Source organism: Psittacula echo (assembly GCF_963264785.1).
Source record: "Psittacula echo genome assembly, chromosome: 2".
In the NCBI taxonomy this organism is placed as follows: Eukaryota; Metazoa; Chordata; class Aves; order Psittaciformes; family Psittacidae; genus Psittacula; species Psittacula echo.
Genome location: NC_137737.1, coordinates 81006011 through 81030349, shown reverse-complemented (window position 1 = coordinate 81030349; position 24339 = coordinate 81006011). Strand labels below are relative to the sequence as shown.

Sequence of the window (24339 nt, the reverse complement as noted above, 5' to 3'; positions counted from 1 at the left end):
CCATGCATAGTGTTTCATCTCGTATTTGTAGTGAAGAAGGCAGAATTTTCTAAGCCTAATGCTTTTCTCCTCTTCCTGGAAAGGCATCAGAACAATATGTGTGAAGTGCTGGAGTTCACATGTGTTACACTGCAGTTTGCAACAGTTAATCTAATTGCATTATCTTAATCCATTTCATATGATTCTATGATTCTATGTTAGGGTATTTGCCAACATTGACACAGGCTAGTATTTAAGCTAAGCCACACAACTCTTTAAAAGATAAGAGGTTTATTTTGGAGTTGCAGAAATCAATATACACGAAAAATAACAAAAACAAAGACACTACATCTACCAGTTCAAAAAGGTCTAGATTACGAAAGCCATGAATTAAGATTGTGTATTACCATTACTATGTATTATTAAATCAGAGCTACTATTTGATATATCTGTTGATTTATTCTGTCATGCTTAGTATAATTGTAAACATGCAACCTCATTCAAGAGAGTAGTTTTGGGAGATTTCACAGTGGTTATTATAATCACATTATCTTGCTCTGCATAGAATGATCAGAGATATGAACAGGAAAGTTAACTGAAACTGAGATCCAAGGTATTACAGTATACCAGTAATTCAAACATCTATTCTTCATACATAGTTGTCCTGGTTTAGCAGTAGCAGTCATTTTTTCTGCTGGTGCAGCGCTGTGGTTTTGACTTTCGGCCTGGGAATAATACTGATAAAGCCAATGTTTTCAGTTGCTGGTCAGAATGTTTTGCCTGACCAAGGACTTTGTGAGTCTCATGCTCTGCCAGGGAGGAGGGGAAGCCAAGAGGAAGCAGGGACAGGACACCTGACCCAAACTAGCCAAAGAGGTATTCCATACCACAGCACGTCATGCCCAGGAGGTAGAACTGAGAGTGGCCCGGAAGGGCTAGAACGCTGCGGGGTGGGGGCGAGGTACCAGTTGGTGAGCGGTTGTATTCTCTTCCTTGTTATTTCCTTTATCATTATTACTATTAGTGGTAGCAGTAGTGATTTGTGTTATACCTTAGTTATTAAACTGTTCTTATCTCAACCCGTGGGAGTTGCATTCTTTTGATTCTCCTCCCTGTCCCTCCAGAAGTGGAGGGAAGAAAGGTGGGGGGGGAAGTAGACTGCGTGGTTCTAATTTATGGCCTGGGCTTAAACCACGACAATAGTGCAATTTTTTTTTTTATAAACAAAACACATTTCTTTAGTTCAAAGGCTGGTGCTCCCTTCATGAGTCCCAGAAATGCTCGACATGGCACAGCGGGCCTCTGCCCCTGCTTGCTCCTGAGGACAGGAAGCATGTGCTCAGGCAGCAGACACTAGTGGGTTAGAATGTGCTGGAGTGTCCTTCTTCACAAGTAAGTTGAGCAAGCCCTGTAGAAGGCCCTGGATTCAAAGTGAATTGAGCTAACTATAGTACCACAGAGGAAGGTGTTCTCATACCCTCTTGAGCTACAGGTGGGTTGCAGCACAGACAACATCATGGGCTGGCTTTTAAAAGTATCACAAAAGCTGCAAGTACTGAAAAAACATACAGCTGAGTACCAGTTCAAGTCCTAAGTAATTCTTGTCATAAAAATATTTTCCTCTATTATATTTATGCCACTGAGTACTTCAATTCATATGTTCTACAAAGGAAGAGTTATTTGGCATACAAATAGAGGTGAAAAATAATTAACTATAGATAAAAATAAATAGCAATGCAGTGAAAAGGTGAGGTAGTTTAAAAAAAATCCTAGCATTTCACATGAGTTTAAAAGCTATGCTCCTTTTTTACCTATAACTTTTATATTCTTCCTGTGTGGTACAGCCCTAGTAAAAATGAAAATTTCACTAATAATTTAGGATCTTTTGAGTAAAATAGTTGACCTGAGAGAAAATATAAATGATGTTTCATTTTGATTTGTTCTTCTTCTTCTGCCTAGAAATATGTGTCAGCAACTACATGAATAATTTTTAATTTGGATATTTCAAGGCCCTGAAATTCACCCTGAGAACTCCTGTCAGAAAGAATATTCAGAGTCAAAAGAAGAAAATATTAAAGCCACAGCAACATTGTGACTGTCATCTGGCCACAGCTGTTAGCTGTATTTGTAATTGCAAAGGACACACAAAGAAAAGTCTTACTAGATTTTGACAAACAGCCTAATGCCATGCTCAATGACTGCAGCAGATGCCCCACAACTAAGGTTCATGCTGTTCTTAAAGTCTTGACAGAGAGTCTCTATTTGAGGACAAAATTCCTGCAAAGTCAGATTAAACCACATTCAAATTAAAGATACCTGTGGGTCTTTCACCTCTTTTATGGTTAGCTGAAAAAGACAAATAAAATTAATTCCATTTATATCAGTGTATGCTTCAAGAGAAGATAGGTTGTAATGGGTATCTTACATATAAGACAGTGAAAAATTACTATCCCTGGAGACTACTCCTATGAGAAGCAAGATGCTAACTGCCCCTTGTATCTTTGAAGAACGATGCCTTCTGAGAGAAGCACATGGATGGCAAATATGCATCACCCTCTCTTCAAGCAATGCCAGAAAGTCACAGTCTAATCATCTATATTTTTAAATTTGCATTTTTTTTAAGATTTTGTTTTGCATCTGCTCTTCTTTGAAAAGAAGCAACTCCAGAAATGGATTTTTCAAAGATTTTTAAAATTATCAGATGTTGATTTTGTTCATTTGTTAAAGCAGCCCAGATTAAAAGAAAAATCCCTTGCAAGATCTGTATCATGGAAATACTACCAGGGGAAAAGAAGGCTCTACCTGAAGAGAAATGGAAGGACAGAATTTACAAGAATGATGAATATCCAAGTTATGTCAAGAAACATTATTTTAAGAATAATTCACAAGCCAAGTTCAATTGTACTGCACATATTCACAAGCCAAATTCGACTGTACTGTACTTAATATTACACTGTGCTTGCTGTTAGTTTCCTAACTTAACAGGATATTAGCTGAACAAGAAGATGATGTCTTAAGTAAAGTAAACAAATCTAAATATTGAATATGAAATTATTTTTCCATACCTTAATATATAACTATATTAATTATTAATAGTGTAGTGTTACAGTAGTCTACCACGTTCAGAAAAAAATTGTTTTTCCAATAATTTTTTTACCTTCTTTCATCTTTTGTGATAGTTTATAGAAGAGATTTTTACATTAGGAATTGATATAATCATTTGTCATGGCAGCAATTACACAGTATAATTTGCAGATATACCTTTTAGTTTTTTGTAATACACTGTATTATTTTTATTATCTCAGTATGTCTTGCAACTGTTCTTTAACCAGAGCATCCTGAAACTCTTGCAGAACATATTACACTAGGTAAATTTGAGGGTAGAAGCAAAATTTTTGGAGTAATTTCCCAAAAGATTTATAGTCCTTCATCTTTTTTTTTAATTTAGAATCAGAAGAGGCATTGTTGACATATATTAACAATACCACTGAGAATCCCTTTGAGACAGTATCACACCTGAACTAAATTTAATCCAGTTAATAAAATAGAGGCTTATAAAATAATCCAGAAGGATTTGCATACAAAGTTCTGTAAAAAAAAAAAAAAACAAACAAAAAAACCAGGATGAGATTTATGTGCTTTCCCTCATTTAAAGCACTTTTTCTTTTCTTTTCCTCCAAAATACAAAGTAAACAGGACATCTGCCATAAAAAATGTCCACTTTGCAAATGGAGGCTTCCTCTCTACAGGACAGAAGGGTAATGCATTTAAGTAGATGCAAATGATTAGACAAGTAACTATGCTCATATGTTCTTTCAGTGATGCAGTTACTTTTACAGAACATTATGGCTTTGATGATTAATCCATATCACAATGATACTCACTTTTTATCAGAACTGATTACAAATGGATTAAACCCAGGATCTGGGAAATGTATTCAAGTAAAAGGATCTGCATTGTATTACCAGTCCTTGCCATTTCATGATGAAGACAAAAGCCTAGAGGAAATCTCATCTTAAGGAGAGATTTCTCAAGAAGAAACAGCCTTAGCTGGTAAGTCCGTCATTTTATTTTCATCTTCCATTCAAGTAAAGTGAAGCCATGGTGGCTATATATAGAGAGAATTGTTACCTTTTCTGCCCAAACACTTTTAGATGCTATCTATTGATCCAAAATGTATTTCTTGAAAGAACAGTTTGGGAAACAGCAAAACCTTGTTTAATCTGCCTGCTTCCCTTAGGACTCCCATGATGGCTATATCTGCTTCCAGGACTGCAAATGTTTTACTAAATTCCAGGAAGGTTTCTACTTTTACACTTTCCCCAGTGTTACAGATAGAATTGAATCTTTTCTTGCAAACAGTGCAAGCATGCTGTCAAAAAAACCCCAGAAATACTGCAAATTTTATGGACCAGCTAAGCAAAAAGAAAGAGGAACAGCATCTTTAGAATATTTTAATATTGCAGTCATGACCACAAATATTGCAAGAAAATTCATGTATAATCCTGAAATGCATACCAAGAGAAAAACAAGACAAAAATATGTGAAAGCAAAACAAAAGACCTCCTCAGGGACCTAAATTAAAGACTGCAGACTGGGCTGAACTGCTCTGCAATTGGTAGCAGAGAAAGCTCTCCTTCCTCTTCTAATGTGACAGTTTTCAATGACAGACGCTTTATCTGATGTTTAAAATATTGCATAAGGTATGTACTGGCTGGGAATTTGAAAACTCTTTCTTTACCTGAGGGATGGGCTTTACTCGTGTTTAAAAATGTGAAGAAAAACATCCATGTTACAGACCTTTGTTGACAACACTTGCAATAGTGTGAGGACACCACAGGGGCAGGCAACTCCCTGGGATCAGATGCCATGGTCTCCCTGGGTGGGCAATGGCCTGTTCCTCCCCTCAGCTGGGAGCCGGGCAGCCCAGGGGTCACCACGGCAGCCCCAGTCTCAGATGTTGGGCACCTCCCTGGGGACAGGGACATGGATTGGCCAGACAGGGCTGTAGGGAGCTGGAGACATGACATGCTGTGGTATTGCTGGCACAAGGGCTGACGGCCTCAGGGAGCTGACATGGGGCTCACCCAGCCACTGGGGGACCCTGTTAGGGGACTCTGGACCCTGACAAGTAGAATGGCAAGTCTATATAGAAATTTATAAAGAGCAAATACAGACAGAGCCTTGGAATTAATGACCTATCTGTGTGCCTTTGTCATGCAAACATTCCACTTCCAGACATGGTGGTGGTGGACAAATGCTGATTAATAAGACCCTCAGAAAAAAAAGACCTCAGAAAAAAAATTCCTACTACTGTTGATCAATTAAGTCACAAAATACATGTGTAAGCAAAGACAAGTAAACCGAAACTAGTACTGAACAGCATCCTCTCCTGGAAGTGAAGTTACAGAGTCTCGGAAAGTCTGGCTGTAGTCTCTTCTAAATTTTAAATTTACAAATATGCTGCTAAATCATAAAGACAGTTGCAAAGATACGAGTTATTGTGTTCAATCAGAGCCTATCTGTAGCCTTAAAGACCAGACAAAACCCACTGTACTGCTTCTGCTGCTGCTCTTGGGCTTGACAAAGTCAGCAAAGAAATGAAAACACAACTCTGAGGCAAGTTCATGAAAGATGGACTCCACCTAAGGGAAACCTTATTGTCAGGCTTTGTGTTCCCTGGTCACACAGGCAGTGACAATGTGAAGGCTACAAAGTCGAATATCAAAGGGAGGACAAAAATTGACACAGCTGGTAAAGGTCAAATTTCCTGGAAGATCTCAGGTTTGCTTGTGATTTCCGGACGTAGCTTCTTTCTCCCTTCTTTTTCACGTAAGAACTGAATTATAGAGGTTCCTCAAATGTCATCTTTGTTCTTACCACATTTTAAAACTGGTGTGAAATGGATTCATAAATACGTTGTGGTTTGGGTGTTTTTTTCATTGGTTGGTTGGTCTTTTTTTAAGTAGGTGGTAAACAGATATGGAGCATGCATTAATTTTACAAAGCTTTTGTTCAGTTTTTGTTAGGAGGTAACTCAACTGCAACTGAATCACTTTTACAAGACAGTATTTCTTTAGAAGCATTTTCTTTATACATAATCTTTGGAAAAGCAACATTACCATAGTAGGCTTGTGGTTCTGTATGGTTTATTACAAGAAAAGATATTCTCAGCCACATTTATTCAGATTCTAAATGAAAATGGATGCATTGTTCTAAAAGATGAAGACTGATGGGAAACCACACATGTGTATTTATTGATCTACTGTAGATTGTGCATTAATTCTGACAGTAGCTATCACTGGCCTTGTGTGAATTATAAAAATCTCTGTTTATGTGCACTACTAAAGGAAATGGTATCTTCCGTCAGTTCTATATGCCTCATTTTGTTTTCACAAGTCTATCACTACTGGTCATTTTCCTGTCTCCAGTGTGAATTAAACATAATTTCACAAAATAATAAAGGCAAAAAATGTGAACTTAAACAATAAAGCAATAGCATTATTAACATAATGGATTTTAAAAAATCTCACAAAATAGAGACACAAGAAATTAAGCCATTTAATAAATATATACCCAGTGTGTCTCCAATCATAAGCAGGCATTTTAGCATTACCAAACCGTCAGATAACATATCTCCTGGAACAGTACCTCAATATTGCTCTGTCATTTTCCTTGCCACTGTGAAGTTTCATTACCACCTTTTAACTGTATTTCTGAAATTATTATTCTCAACAATACCAATACCCACAATACCTTTTGAAAGGGATAATTGGAAAAGGTAAATGTGGATGAAAAAGCAGAGTTGTGTATGAATTAGGGCACCTCTAAAATGTTCAATTTATTGGTTTTCTCTGCATCTTCATTTCAGCCCTCTGGCCAAAAATTTAAGGGGGAAAAGAAAAAGATCTAATGTCTCAGTAATTCTTGTATAGCTAGAAATGCCAATAATAACCTATCGTCTAGAAAAAGGACACATGTTAGCACAATTAAAGGTAATAAAGTCACTGATTAATTCCACAACAATAAAGACTGATCTGTAAAAGTATTGCTAACATGTGAACTGGTCCTTAGGGGCACAGTCTTTAAAGAATCTACTGCATTCATCTTCTGAGTCAGTGTCCTGGCTCTCATCCCAGTTGAGCTAAAAATTACAGTAATGTATTTGTGGGTTTAGGGTGAAATTTTATTCATTCTCTTTTTCTCAAGTTAAACATGTTTTATCACACATATAATTTCCAGACTTAGTTTCAATGCAACATTAGCCTTCCTTGTTTAAAAACAGAAAACTTACAATTAATGGTTCATATAACCCTTCTGAAAAGTTCAAAGACACAGACAGGAACACCTGTTCACAGAAGTTCATATCACAGAAGTAATGCTTTTCTCACATCAAGATCTTAAACTTTTGCAATACATACAGCACAGTATTCTAAACCTTCAAAAAACAGCACTATCAGTACTAACAGTACTATCCTCAGTAAATCTGAAAAATGTGAACATCTCCAAATATGGAAAACTAAGCTTAATAAACATTAACATTAGGAACCTTTCCCAGCGTCTTCTATAGGAACTTATTCCGATGTCCCGTAGAAGGTAAAAGCAAAACCTGGCAATGATGAACAAATAGTAATTTTACACCTAAGAGAAAAACTGTAAAGGATGTGGCAAAAGAATCCAAACTACATGATCACATATGTCTCACTGCTTTCACATCACACACTTTAAATCTGGTTGAACAAATAAACAAAGTGCTTTACCACCGTACTGGCTGGCTGGGATAGAGTTAGTTTCTTCATAGTACCTCATACGGTGCCATTCAGGATTCGCAACCAAAACAGTGTTGATAGCACAGGGATGTTTTACTTATTGCTGAGCACTGCTTGGACAGAGTGAAGCAGAGTCAAGTTTTCTGTTTCTCACACTCCTCTGCCAGCAAATAGGCTGGGGGTGCACAAGGAGTTGGGAGGGGACACAGCTGGGACTACTGACCCCAACTGACCAAAGGGATATTACACTTCATATGACATTACACTCTGCAATAAAACCTGGGGGAAGAAAGAGGGAGAGGGAGTGTTTAAAGTTATAGTACTTGTCTTCTCTAGCAGCCATTACACACGATGGAGCCCTGCCTTCCCAGGTATGGCTGAACAACTGCCTTGCCAATGTGAAGTAGTGTATGAATTCCTTATTTTGTTTCGCTTGCACACACAGCTTTTGCTTTCTCTATTAAACTGCTTTTATCTCAACCCACAAGTTTTCCTACTTTTATCCCTCTCATTCTCTCCCCCATCCTCCCATTGTGAATGCGTGAGTGGCTGTAAGGGGCTTAGTTGCCTACTGGGGATAGGCCACAATAAGCAGGCATTATGTTGTAAGTGGAAAAATATATCTGTGTATTTACAGATGGAAGGTTGAAAAGAAATAAAATTAAAAAAAAAAAAAAAAGGTGTCTACAAACAAAATGAATGCACTTACCATATTGCAGCAGTCCTTGTTAGGAAGCCAAGATGATAGTATCATCTGGGAACTTGCCAATTGCCTTTTAGCGCTTACAGAAGCTTGCGCCAATTTTTTATTTTTATTTCTTTTTTTTTTCTGGACAACACAGATTGTCCACAGCAGTTGTTCACAACACCAGATGATGAAAGAAAAACAAACCCAGAAACAAACAAGAGTGGAAGAACCAAGGAATAGTTTCTTCCTTGTTTCTGAATTCAATCTCCAGTACAGATGTACCATCTCATAGAAGAAGAAAAACAACATTAGAATATCAGCAATCTTTTTTGCCCTTGCTTTTCTGTCTCCTATGCTTGTCCTTTTTAGCTATATGATTGATGTTGGAAGAGATACTGGTGGTAGGTGATCAGCAAAGAAAGTACAGTGCCAGAACACTGGTCCTGAGGAGTGATCAATCCATCCTGGACTACTCAAAGTCCAGCTCCAGCAGACAGACCACAAAATCTCCTGGAAGTGGATGGCAAAAACTGCATCAGGATACACAGACAAGACAATGGCTACCCAAATGTCAGTCACCATAAGAAACACCAAACTAGGTTGTACAGACCTTTGCTCCAAAGCAGTGCTGGTATTGGTATTACTGCTGCTTTGTTATTACTGTTATTACACATCTGAGCACATCCTCTTGCCCCTCCTCCTTGAACACTTTCAATTAGCAAGTACCTTTCACTGCAATTTCCATGCTAGTGCAAAACAAGGCCTAAACAACAAGGTTTTAGATGTACCAGTGCTCTCAGAAAATCCTCAACTGTACCAAAATGGAGCAGGAATATAAAAAGAAAGAAAACTAAAAGAAACATAGACTGTTCCTCTGCTCAGGTTTCTCTGTCCTTCTGTTTGATGGCTTGAGTTATCTTTTGAATAACTCTTGGGAAAACTGTAACATTGTATCAATATTTTGAACAGACAAGAAAACCATGAGAATCGACTCCATTGTTCAGAGTTTATCACAGAAGCGTAAAAACTGTAGGCGCAGAAAATCCAACACTTACTTAAAATTGAAATTAAAGGACATTACAATATTTACATTAGTCTTAACTGAGACCTGACAGATGACACTCTCAAACAAGTGTTTATATTTTTAGATGGGAGTACATATTTCTGTTCCTTTAGGAATGGAGCAGTGCATTGTACAGTACCTGGTAGAATTAGAAGAACAAGGTAATAGTCTCTCAAATTTTGAGTTGAAATTTCTAGTGCTTCTCTTGAAACAAACTGTAGACTTCGGAAATGAAATATGCTAGAGATGTAATTTCAGATACAACATTTCAGAAATTCCTTTAGGAAAAATAAGCATATAGAAACCCAAATATTGAATACAGTCCTTACAACTTTGAGGTAAAATTGCAGAATCCATATAATAAATATATTTTACACATCATAAATTTATTTTAACCTTACACCCTGTTAGCAAGAAGTATCACAAATAAAAATAACTTTCAGACTGATTCTTCACTGTGACCTCACTGATACTAAGTAGGAACTAATCACATATAATTAAATTGGAGTTTTTCTAATAACAATAAATAAGTGGTCTGCAACACAAGCACAACGGAGGTTTTAAAGTTTGGAAAAGACCTCTAAGATGATCAAGTCCGACCATTAAGCTAGCAATGCCAAATCCACCATCAAACCATATCCCTAAGCACCACATCTACCGGTCTTTTAAATACCTCTAGGGATGGTCACTCCACCACTTCCTTTAGCAGCCCATTCCAGTGCTTGACAACCCTTTCAGTGAAGAAATTTTTCCTAACATCCAACCTAAACCTCCCCTGGCACCACCTGAGACCATTCACTCTCATACTAATACTTGTTATCTGGGAGAAGAGACCAACACTCACCTTACTACAACCTCCTTTCAGGTAGTTGCAAGATAGTGGTAAGGTCTTCCCTCAGCCTCCTCCCCAGACTGAAAACTCAGTTCCTTCAGCTACTCCTCATAAGACTTGTGTTCTGGACCTTTCACTAGCTTCACTGCCCTGCTTCAGACATGGAGTGTCCAATAACAGCTTAAGAGCTTCAGTGTTAAAACTGTGAGAAAGGATGTTAAGTTTACGCTAAGACCGCTACAGGAACCTGGGCATCAGCTGTGGTGTCTTACTTATGGAGTTAGGGTGACAATCATAAGTTATTCCTTTAGAGCAGAAGCATAAAATTTATGTAAGATAATTCTATAGCCCCCTAAGATCATTAAAAAGATATTGGAGCCTCTCAGCATGAAGGCAAAGAGATAAACACAGGACTCTCCAGTTTCAGTTAGCACTCTAACGTGAACCAACTTGCACAAAAGCAGGAGATCATTAACCCTAGTAAAAATGCTTATTTTAAACAGCTGTCACTAAGAAATATATTTTGATTAAAAAAAAAAAAAAAAATTCCTAATATAAAAAGTATGCTCATTGAAGAAAGTGGCAGAATTTGATTTCTGAAATAATTTCAATAACTAGTCTGAATTCCTATATAGAGCAGAGCCAAGTAACATAAAACATCTCCGTTACTTGAATTAGCCCAGTAGATTCTTATCTGGAATACCACGACAGACTTTTCTACTAAAGCATGCAAAAGGTGCCCTTTCTTTTTGCACTGGAAGGTCTATGTAACTCCTCTTTATGCCCATTTAAGTTATTTTCTCTAATAAGAAAAATAAGGAAATAAGGTAAACCTTAATCCATTAAATCCATAACTACTACCTCAATATTAAAAGAACTTTATTTTAATATAATCTATTAATTAAAGGATGGGTCTTTTTAAGTATTAGTATTTATTTTTCAGCATGAAATCTGTGAATAACTTGATAAACAGATTTTTTTATTTGTTTTGCAAAGGAATACACATGCAACTTTAAAATTACACTCTACATATTATAATGCCACAAAATCAGCCATTTCCATATGAACTATGGCCAAAGACTTCTAGAAAAATGTAAGAATAGTAGTTACAGATGAGAACAAAACCCTTGAACTTCAGGGGTTGCTTATTTGGTGTTTATGAGGCACTTCTCTGTATTTGGAAGCATCTATTCAGACATTGACTGTTTATTATTTCTATTGTGCTCTCAGTCAGGAACCAAACTAGATAATTAGCAAACAGGACATTTTTTTTGTAGGGATGCTTGAAGCCATTGTTCATGTTATTGTGAAGACAGAAAGCAGAAGGAGGTTGACACTCTTCTTACATCTAATAGTCTGTATAATTTGCAGCAATGTTCTTTCACAAATAGGCATATGTATTTCTTTATTAGTTAATATCTTCAGGTAAAAAAACTCAAACAAGCTGATACATGATTAAGATCTTTGTAATATTACTGATGTAACAGCAGATTATTATAAATACAATTAAACACAAATATCTACTGTTTTTCACAGTCATTCAATTCAATGATAAATGTGTTTCTGTTCCATCCCACTAGCATCTGCAATGAATGGTTTCATCTCTTATTTCATCATGCTTCTAACCAGAACTGCTGATGTGAAAGGACAAATGTCCCACAGATTAATTTTCTCTGTATGTTATGTTCAGAAAGATTGATGCATTTGGGAAGAGCCATGTGTTAGCTAACATCCTCCAGATATGGGTTTACTATATAAGCAGTAGAACTGGACTATAGGTTTCACTTTCATTCCTGAAGCATATGGCAACTGAAAGGGGGCTGATATAACTGCTAGGAAAAACCCACAGGTCAATTTGAGGCTTCCTCAGGAAAAAAAATGAGCTTCTGGGGTTCGGTCATCTGTCAAATGTTGACCGTTGCTGTTTGATGAGCCACACTTGACAAGCAAGTACAAGCAGGGATGGATCCTATATCAAGTTAATATCAAGTTAACGGATCAAAAAACCTCATGGTTTGGGAAAGGTAGCATATTAAATTTGTAACTCAGACGCCCAAGACAAGTTTTCACATATATTTGGACATTTAAAAAGATTGCAGGGGAGCCATATTAAACCACTAAGTATCTTAACAGATTATTTGCTTTGCTTTCCATTAATAACTATTAATTTAATTTTATTTTTACAGTGAGGTTAATGGTACTCTAAAAGGATAAGCAACTCACGTTTTCTGGGGTTCCCTGAGTATTTTGATTTTTGAAAAATCATATAATCCTATACACATAAGCTTTGCAAATAAACCTAGGATCTAGACATTGACTTCTCTCTCTTTCATCAGCATTATGAATATGTAGTTATTAATAAAAATTCATCAGCATATTTTGCTGCAATTGGGGAGAAAAGCAACCAGGAACCAGCACAGGCTGTCACAGCTGATTACTAATTACATAGGTAATTACTATTACATCCCATAGCTAATTACTAGAAGTAATTAATAAACCCAAATACAAAACACTTCCTAGAAAGCCATTCAAATCCAAAGGATTTTGAAAATCTTACACTTTATTATGCACGGACAGTAGTTCTGACATTCATAGTCATAATGTAGCTGCAGCAAATTTCTACACACTTGTAAACAGAGTTTACACATTGTAAACAGAGTTCACACACACAGTTTACACAGAGTACACATTGTAAACAGAGTTTAAAATTCTTCCTTCGCAGGGATAAAAAATCCACCAAATCAAAACGTGGGCACTAGAGCCAATCAACTGAAAGACGAAAGATTGTTAGGAGTTGCCAAGTCTATTAGCCTAATGGAAATGAGGTTGCTGTAGCTCCCTGTTTTTAATCCATGATTCAGAAGCAGTAATGAGGCTAAGTATGTGCTCCCAAGAGGTACATGCACACATGCAATGCATACACACAGCAGTGACACATGGATAGAAACACTCAGCACTCAAGCACAAATGGCACAAACAGCCTCATCCTCATCTGGCTGATCAGGATGAAGGATGGTTTATAACTGGACATTACACACATATTCAACATACTATATCCCTCCTGTAATTTGCATTAGGCACTCGGTCTATCCAGTAGCTGGCACTTGGATCCCAGTCTCCATGCTTACTGGAACCTGGACATACAAATCCAACACCTGCAGTTCCCCTCCAGCTGCAGGTACAAACTCCCTTTTAACCCTGGACACACTCACACATCCCCACTCACCCCAGCCCAGTATGGATCCCCCAGTAATGGGTCTTACACACGAAGCATATCCAGTAATGGGCCCTGGACCCCCTGGGACCCTAGTGCCCAATGATATCCCACGTATACCTTATAAGCCCTCCAGTAGCTGGCTCCATGGTCTCCCCTTGCCTCACAGAGACACACATTTGCAAAGAGGCCTCTCAGTCAACACACGGACCATACAGTCACCCCAGACTGGTCTGTACCTCTTAGTGGCTCCAAACACTGAATTTTGAGCTCTCTGATCTCTCCAGTATCTGGCCCAGACTTTTGGCGACCTGGGTACCTGGCATCCAAGCCGCTCATCCAACTCAGTGGCTACACCAGCCTGAGACTCGGTCATGATCACACGCTGATGTAAGCACCCATGCAATATGTACACACTCTGTGCTCTCCAGTTTGCTGGTATCACAGACACAACGGATTTTCTGACCCATGGTCATCCATCTCCAGTTGCTGGCACCTAAACTTCCACACACACATGCATACAGATAGAGTGTCCTTGCTGAGGAAGTAGTTAGAAATGGAGCATAATCAGATATGACAGATGGTGCTGATCAAGCACAGAGCATGACCAGATAACCAATAAGACCCTGTTTATACACCATGGGCCCCATTTATCCCCTTATCCCCCTATTTTCCCTTGCTTTTCACTCCCTAATCCATCTCAATCCCTCCCTCTCTTGTTTAGAGGTCTTTCCTCTAAACATCCAAGTATGAGTCTAGCACAATACCGTAAAGCTTTTCCCTGCATCCTATAATGTGTCTCATACCACTGTAGGCAGTAGCTCCCTCAGCCTGAAGGGTGATCAGGCAGTATCTCCTGTGGACTTCTCATGATGGGTTTCAGTCCTGGCCCATGGGGCTGAAGCTCTCCTAGGACAGCCCTTGGAGGAGCCCATGCTTGAGTCTCTAATTACAGAAAGGGGGTTACTGTCCCCACAATTCATCTCTGTCCTCCTTTGGTTGTGGAGACAAGTTTGTAATTTGGTGCTGGCCCACTCTTATATTTCTGGTATATGAGTTCTAAAATTCTATTTAAACTATTCAAACTAAGCTCCTAAATATCTGTAACTTTAAAGTCTTCAGATAATAAGTTGTTTAAAACCAAGTTTAGACAGCACTAAGCCAGAAGCAGAAGACTTCTTAAAATGAGTATTCACACTGAGCTATGAAAACTTGATGTCTGCATCTGATAGCTCCAAGAAGCTTTACCTATAGCCATAATATATCCTTAGGCTTCAAAACATTACATTCAGACATGAATGTCAGGTTCTTTAGCTCTCTCTTTTCCCTTGTTTTGTCCCTCCTTTCTTGTAAAGGAAGCTTGTGCATGTCAGTGTAAATTCAGAAAACTTCCAGATAAAATAAAATTAAGATGGAATTGAACAATTGAAGCCTTAGGGAAAATAGGTCACAGAAATGCTTGCAAATTCAGAAGAGTGATGTTTTTAGAAAATAAGTCTCAAAGCCTAGAAATTCAAAGTGAAATTTCATAGTGAAACACTCTATTCTTCAAGATTTTCCCATCATTTCCAATATTCTACTTCTTCCCATTCTATCATGACAAATTAAATTAACTGCTATTCTGCAATTATAAAAGGACAAGTTATCAAATCAAAAAGCTTTCCTTATTTTTTTTCACTGCTTCACTGTCTACTTACCTCCTAAGGTATTTATTCTTTTGTCATTTTAATAGATTACAGTATCAGAATAATTTTCATTTTCCACAGATATACTAAAAACAGTTTACATTCATAAAGTGTTATTAAATGCCTGTCAAAGCCTAAGACTTGGGAAGTGAAAATACACTCCCATCTTCTTTCTTAATAACATAACACCAGTGATATAACACCACTCTTTTCTTCTGTGATACAGACCTGATGATACTGAAAACATACACTGTGATCCTTCGCTGACTGAACAGCAGCTCCAGACTACAAGTTCCACACCCTTATAAAAATAAAAAATATAGCTCATTGCCTCAGAGTGCCAAAACAGAAGTAGAAATGTAGACCAGGGTTGCATTTCTAAAAGTAAAAAAAGGGCAGAGAGAGCTTGGGCATGGTACCACCTATTTTCCATACCCCTTAGCTGTTAACATGTACCCCAGAGTGGTTTTAGCCTATTCCAGCTCTGCCAGACTGTACTCACGTATGGCTGGGTAAGGTGTGTGCCACCAGTTGTTCCCTTAACAAAGTATTTATGAACAGGCCTGCGTCTGGATTGCTTCCCAGCACTTTACACAGTCCTCCAACATGATCCTATCACACTTTGCACAATTAGGCCTTTTTAACATGAGCTTACAAACTTATAGAAGAATATAGGCTGAGAGAGATCTCTGGGGGTTACCAAGTCCAGCCTCCTTGTCAACGGAGGCCCAACCTCAAAGCTAGCTGAGATGGCACAGATCCACTTCTCTTGTAAGGAAGCAAGCATATATCTCCAAGATCCACAGAGCTTAAGGTATGCAGCAAAGACATGTAAATGTAGAAACATTACAATGGAAACTATTTACACTATACTTACTTCACTTCAGCACATTTAAAAAAAAAACATTATTCTTCCTTAAAGTTAATTGCAGGGATCACTATCTTTCATTCTTCCCCCTCAGTATTAAAGCATTGATACAGATAGGCAAAACCAGTTACAAAATTCAGATGAATAAAGTACTTTCTTAAATCATCTTTCCTCATTATTAAGCATATAAATATGTACTAAAAATATAACTTCATATTAATATTTAAGATACTGCTCTTCAGAAAATGCAAAGCTAGTAACAACCTTCATCCCCAAAAGAAATTTCTTCTCTCGTTAAAAAAATCAATTTGGGTTAATTACACATAATTTACACTTTGTGGGAAAAAAGGAAAAGGCAATGTATAGAGCTTAAGCATAAAAATTTCAGCTTATTTTACTTCTTGTATCTTAGTGATTTTCAGTGAAATGGCGATTCTGTGGTTTTATAAATACACAAATGATATTAATTTATTATGGCATATGTGTTGAAGAACATATTCAATAACCCACCCAAGCCTACCCTTCAGGCAAAACAAAGCATTTAAAGCCATTAAGTATTAGGCATACTTGAGTCACTTCCTACAGAGAGGCTTATAAAGATGGAAAAAATGCTATTCCAGTTTGTCTGAATGGCTTGCATCATGGCACAATGAAGAATTAATTCTATGCATACTAGGATCATTTTAGTATTCAGAAAAACATAACAACTCCTAAATTTCATTGTTAAACCAAGAAGAATATAATATGGATTTAAAAAAATAAAAAAATCACCTTCACCTGTATTTTATATGTTGGATTTCACCTACCAGACTTAGATACCTGCAACATATTAGTGAAATCACACTGACAGAAATATAAAATATTCACCTGTTTTAGGGTCAACAGAAAAGTATGGTTGTCCCTGAAGAATACTGTACACTACTCTGGCACTGTTTCCATACGTAGGGTCATCTGCATCTGTGGCTGTCACCTGTAGAACAGATGTACCTGTATGTACAAGAAATTAAAATTAAATTGATAATAAATGTAATTTTCTGAAAAATAAAATATTTTAGATGCATTTTTTGAGCTTTTACAGTCCTCAGATTGTACAATTAGAAAGATTAATCACATTTTCTCTGTATGTTATTATCCTATTTTTATGAAAAACTGTTTATACTAATTTGAAAAAACACCAACTTTTTATCTATATATATAATGTATATGTAACTTAATTACATATATATAACCATAAACCAGTAATTACATAGCATGTATATGTATGCATGTTCGCATATACAGATTCTAAACTTGGATATTGCTTAGATTTCTGAACAACTCATATTTACGGACTTCAGGATTCTCTTCATCCACAATAAAAATTAATCTTGAAGTACATATTTAAAATATTTTGCATAAATGTCCCCAGATCAATAAAAGAGACTAAGGGAAATCAAAAAGTCTAGCTATTGGAAGGCACCAAAGATCTGAAAATTGAATAACTACTAGAACCTTGCTGGAATTCAAATGATGGATCCAAATTAGAAAGATAAGGAGTTCAAAAGACAGGTATTTGTATTCTGTTATTATGCACCATTAGAAACATAAAATCATAGTTTCTAGCATGTCACTAAGTAGGATAACTTATGAGTAGCATTTTTGTAGGAAATAAAATGTAAAAGTACTGCACAGATACAGACAAGTGATTTTATATTGTACTGTATTTTTCAACACATTTAATGATGCATCTTTTTTGCTATCACTGCTCAGCACTTCACATAAGAAATCATTAAATGAAAGATGGCAAGTTAAAAAAGGTTCACTCTTCATCCCACTTGTTTATGCTTCGACAGACACTGCCTTCTACAGGCTCTCTTGGCCCAGTACTAAAATACAGAAATAATGACAATAGAACAGATTACTCTCATGTAATTTTGCATTTGAAAGTGGCTTCTCGGTTAAATTAATCACTGAGGCGTCACCTCCACTCTGGGGTGTTCAATTTCACATCTTAGTTGTGAGAAGTATGCTTTTGAATTGATTCCCTTGATCTCCCCTACTTGTCATACTTTGATTTGCCTCATGGAACAGTTTCAGAGCATGCTAACTAGATTCCTTTGGATTAAACTAAACCAAAAGATGTGCTTTAGCAGCACATGTGATTTATTCTCACTGCCAATGGGCATTTAGTCTCAGAGACCAGACAAGAGCTAGTCTGAAATAAGATTTCTCCAAAACATATGGTGTGGACATTGGATCCTCAGTACCAACTGTTTAATTTCATAGATTGGTTTCCATTGCACAGAACTGTTTGGTACTGTGCACATTCTCAGTATACACTGGGAATACAAATATCTAAAATCGTGGAGTCTGACTTCAAGTACAGCAAAGCAAGCATGCAAATCTACACACATTTGGATTTATCACTGTCTAAGAAGCTATTCATTAATAATGACACTAACTTGGACACAAAAAGTTGGGTTTTGTATCTCTACAGGTGATTTGGTAAATGGTATAGCAAATGTGCCTGCATACTTAAATGTAGTGTCTTCTGGTCTCTGAATAGCGCAAATGCATACAGTCTTATAGATAAATATATTCACACAGCACATACAAAGAAACCTTGCTGAATTTGAAGTTGAGTACTGCAATAAAATCAAGCTGGACCTAATATTCTGTTCATAATTATTCAGGAGTTAATGGTAAACCTGACTAAATTACCATATTTTGGTTTACGTGACAAGGTAAACAAATATGAATTAAAGTTAGTGCAATTTTCTTAAAATGTTCTAGGAATCTATTCAGTCATATTTATTTGCTATTTAAACTTAGAATAACAGTTCCTGCAAAACACATCAAGTCACTTCAAAGAACAGAAAATGTGTTTTTTCCCATATTCTCTAGCTTATCTAAATACTGTAATGATATGTTTCTGTAACCCAGTATGGCAGTAATTTCTGACTTGAGGTGAAAAAGCTGTGACCTTTCTGTCTTTCAGTTATAAGCTTGCTGTATTCAAGGATAAAGGCCTGTTCACAATAATTTATTCATGGCTTCATTATTTTATGTTGGAATTTGTAGAATCATTAAAGATAAACAGGTTACTGGTTTGGGTTTTTTTAATTGCATATGTCGTGGTTTAAGCCCAGCCGGTAACTTAGAACCACGAAGCTGCTTGCTCACTCCCCCTGTTCTTCCTTCCCCTGCTCCTGGAGGGATGGTGAGGAGAATCAAAAGAATGTAACTCCCACGGGTTGAGATAAGAACAGTCCAGTAACTAAGGTATAACACAGAACTATTACTGCTACCACCAATAATAATAATAATAATGATAAAGGAAATAACTGCTGAACCCAGGACAGCATACAACAAAAACATGCCCATCCAATAATCAGTCAGTCACCTACCATGGTTTGCTACACAGAGTGCTGGCAACTTCTGTACCTTTGAGTTTGCATTTGCACTTTTTCTAGTTCTAGATAATCAAAGTAGGTTTGGGAATGGATGAACAGATTTTGGCTGTTTCAAAAGAAGAAAATACCAGAAATACTGAGATTTCATGGTTCTCTCATTCTCCTCTCCTCTCCCTTCTTTTTCTCCTCTCTCCTCTCTCCTTTCTCCTCTCAAAAGGCAGGAGATAGAATCTGAGTGCTCACTGATGTGGGACAATGAAAGAGGCCTACTGAAAGGCAGTATCTCACATAAGCAACTGACAGGTCATTTTAGCATGAATGGAATGCTATTATACCTTAAAATTTGCCACAGTGATTTTCAAGTACATCTGTATCTCTCTCCTAAGAAACACCTGATAATAGCAATTTGGTACTGCACAGTGGCAAAGTGTTCTCTTTCTATCTAAAAAACTGCTTAGAATCACAACTTAAACTCAACCCCCCCGCCCCCAAACCCTCCTTTAGTGCATTGTAGCTCATCAGATGCTTAACTTTTTCACTGTAGTACACAAGCACGCTCAGCATCTTATAAGATGTATCCATACTGGCCTTTTGCCTAACTCTTGCCTGATTTACTGAGCACAGAGGAAAGGCAGCTTGTGAAGGCTGTGGGTTAGAATACCTTGTGAGAAAAGGTAAAGTACCTTTACCTTCCAATTACTCCTTCCAAAGTTAGCATCATTCAGCTCAACATGACAGACAAATCATGATTCCAAATATATTTGTACCATTCAGATGCAGAATCAGTTTTTTGCTGTTGAGACATGTAAAGGATTCAGATGGAAAACTATACAGTACAGCTGCCTTGCTATTTTTAATGCTAACAATTCTGAGAAAAATAATCTAACACAAAAAATAAGGATCTAATTTCCCCAGAGACCTCAGAACGGACATGAACATCGAACCCAGAGGCATACCTTCCATAGTTTCTTCACTAACCTACTGTGAAAGTGCCCTGTCAAGAAAACCTCAAAATTTTCCTATGAAAGCATTTTGACACTCCAGTTAGGTAATAAAAAGACTTTTGCCCAAAGTGGAGGCTCTGCTCAATCAGAGCACAACAACTATTCCACATTATTTCCTGCTACAGTTTAGAGATTCCATATTGGGAATTCTGTTTTCTTAGCTAATGCTCTATACAGAGCTGTAAAATATGTCTGTCTATTCTGAACACCATTCTGTAAGCTTTGCCTTTTTTCTGTTATCAAAAATAAGGAACATTCATTTGGGAAAACAAACTGTAGTTTTATTTCAAAATCTCTTCAAAATCTACTTCAATCTGTCTCTCTGAAGACAAATTTCTGATGTATAATGAGGAAGTTTAACAAAGCATGCCTGTTGAGAATGCAAATCTCTATGTGTGATTTTCCATAGTTTGCTATACTGTTAACAGAATGTTTTAATTTAATTATACATTAGAAAATAGTGTCTTCACCAGGAAATCAACATGAGTCTAGTGACTTTATCATTGATTTAAATCCTCACTGTAGAAAATCACACTATTTTTGTCAGATATCTTTATTATAAGATAAAAATCAAAAGACACAGGAAGATAAAGAGACACATCGCATGCAAATCTTATTTATGAGCACCATGAATAGTGACTTCCAGATTATCTGAAATTATGACTACCTCACATTATAATACCCTGGAAAGAAGTTCAGAAAAGTCCAATGCACCTATTAATTTGTTAAGGAGAATTTATTTGGAATACACTTCTTATGCATGACTACATAGAACACTAGAAAATTTAATATGCAGTATTTCACTCATTTTGAAGATACCTGAATGGAAGGCTTTTGTTGTTTGGGAAAACAAACAAACAAACAAACAAAAGTTTTTCTTTCCCTTTATATTAAGACAGAATCACAGAATGGTTTGGGTTGGAAGATACGTTAAGATCATCTAGTTCCAACCCCCCTCTATACCAGTGACGATAATGATGACTCTTTTATAAAACAGAGCATAGCTCTCAATGAAACTGAGCTTTTTACACTGCAGAAGAAATAATTTCAGACATAAAACTTGGATCTTGAGCCAACTTTAAGGAGAAGTGTCAAGAAGGCAAGGAGGCAAGAAATAGGTGTTTTCTTTCAGTTCTTCCAGCACAGTACATAAAACATAAATAATATGTTCACTTTACATCACAGGACACACTACAATCTAATATTTGGCAAATAATTTAACAAAACTTACCTGCACTTTCTTGTTAGTTACCTACAAAACCAAAAGCCATAAACATCCTACAGCTTTCACAAATAGATCAATGGTCAACTTGTGGCAAAAATATCATCTGTTTGAGGAGACAGACAAGAAGCTGCTGCTGAAATTAACAGCATAACAGAGATGAAAAATACTACCAGCTACTCAGCATGAGGGCTGTTACAGAGAGACAGTAGCACTGAAAGTTCTTTAAATGACCATGAAATAAAGTGGAAGATATTTTTAAAGTAGTGGAGCATCCTTAAGAATTCATACAATAACAACAAGAAGTTCAGTGATATATAGACTCCTCAGTTAATAGCAAAAAATGTGCTATTACAGAACTAATAAAACTGGTATAGGGATGTCCATTATTTGAGGGAAAATGGATCCTGTGGAAGCAATAATAGAATTAGTCTACCTGAGACTACAGACAATAAAATGTTTTCAGAATGCAAAGAACATACAAATCAATAAGAGAAAAAGAAAATAATGATCATAAATTTGCAAGGAAAATATGCTGTATGCCAACAGCAGGTTGCCTGCATGGCAGGGTATGAAAATTCAATTTTATTCAAACAACACAAAAGTGCTGCTTATACTGTATAGATATTGTAACGATTTACCTCAGGTAGAAACAGTAAAGTGTTTCATTTATAAAATATATGCATTAATGATATGTTCTGAGTTACTGGCTGGGCTTAAACCACAACACACTAAAAGTTCCTTGGCTTACCATAATCCACTCTGGTTTTTAACCCCAAATGCCATCTCAGACTACTCAAATTGTTCTTTGGAAAACAATAACATTTATAATGTAGCTGAATAGTAAAACCAAGACTCAGACTACTACAGAATTATGACTAACTTCTATGCTAGAATACTACATTTTGAGAGGATGAAAGAAAAAGGGAACTTTGAGTGAACAAATGAAAAACAATTATATTGGCTGGTTTCAACTTTGAGGATAACATTGATTTCCTTTCCACTGTCTTTCCTCCCACAAAGAAAATAAAAGGCTTCCACAGGGGAAGGAAATAATCAATTAATTAAAATGTTCCATTAAAGACAAAGGAAACCAAACAAAGGGGAAGACAGAGTTATGCATTTTTGAAGAGAGTCAATAAAGAAAATGAATTTAATATCAAGAGTCTGTGGTGTAATGAAAGACAACTGAAATAAGAGCTTGGATGCTACTGAAATGAGCTCTAACAGTAAAGCTTTGTGCCACAGTGAATTATCAAACACAAGTGAAGAGGTTTCATACAGGCCTACAGCATTTTTACTGGGAATAAACTCACTGTAGTACTTCCCACGAAGGTGTCTTGATAAATTTCTTTGTCAAATCCAAACGTCTTTGGATTTGGAGAAGACTGAGGTTCTTAATGACTTCTTTGCCTCTGTCTTCACTGGCAAAATCTCTGACTGCACCACCCAAGTCTTGGAAGGCAGATGCAGGGACTGTGAGAATGAAGAGCTTAGGCCCACTCTAACAAGAGGTTCTGGTTCGAGACCATCTTAAGAACCTGAATGTGCACAAATCCATTGGACCTGATGAAATCCATCTGGGGGTCCTGAAGGAGCTGGCGAATGAAGTTGCTAAGTCACTGGCCATCACGTTTGAAAAATCATGGCAGTCAGGTGAAGTCCCGACGACTGCAAAAAGGGAAATATAACCCCCATTTTCAAGAAGGGGAAAATGGATGACCCATGGAATTACAGACCAGTCAGTCTCACCTCTGTGCCTGGCAAAATCTTGGAGCAGATTCTCCTGGAAGGCATGCTAAGGCAGATGAAAAACAAGGAGGTGCTTGGTGACAGCCAGCACAGCTTCACTAAGGGGAAATCCTGCCTGACCAATTTGGTGGCCTTCTATGATGGAGCTACGAAACTGATGGACAGGGGCAGAACAGTTGACGTCATCTACCTGGACTTGTGCAAAGCGTTTGACACTGTCCCACATGACATCCTTGTCTCTAAATTGGAGAGACATCAATTTGATGGGTGGACCACTCGGTGGATAAAGAACTGGCTTGATGGCCACACGCAAAAAGTTGTGGTCAATGGCTCGATGTCCGGCTGGAGACCGGTAACAAGGGTGTTCCTCAGGGATCGGTGCTGGGACCGATCTTGTTCAACATCTTTGTTGGTGACATGGACAGTGGGATTGAATGGGCCCTCAGGAAGTTTACCAATGACACCAAGCTGTGTGGTTCGATTCATACGCCAGAGGGAAGGGATGCCATCCAGAGGGACTTAACTTGTGAGGTGGGCTGATGCCAACCTTATGAAGTCTAACCATGACAGATGCAAGGTCCTACACCTGGGTCGGAGCAATCCCAGGGATGGCTACAGGTTGGGCAGAGAAGAGATTCAGAGCAGCCCTGCAGAGAAGGACTTGGGGGTGTTGGTCAATGAGAAAATGAACATGAGCCGGCTTCAGTATGCACTCGCAGCCCAGAAAGCCAACCGTATCCTGGGCTGCATCAAAAGGAGGGTGACCAGGTCAAAGGAGGTGATCCTGCCTTTCTACTTTGCTCTTGGAGACCTCATTTGGAGTCTTGTGTGCAGTTCTGGTGTCTTCAACATAAGAATGACATGGAAGTGT

General features: G+C 37.4%; 1 protein-coding gene across 2 annotated transcripts in view; it reads right to left on the bottom strand.

Moving 5' to 3' along the window:
- Positions 1 to 24339, bottom strand: part of CDH18 (cadherin 18) — a gene marked incomplete at both ends in the record, with an annotated part of 176824 nt that overhangs the window by 110598 nt on the left and 41887 nt on the right. For both annotated transcript variants that reach the window (XM_080609876.1, XM_080609877.1), the window contains one exon: positions 16966 to 17085. In XM_080609876.1, the coding sequence (XP_080466002.1) occupies positions 16966 to 17085 (120 nt within the window). The remainder of the gene's footprint in view (positions 1 to 16965; positions 17086 to 24339) is intronic.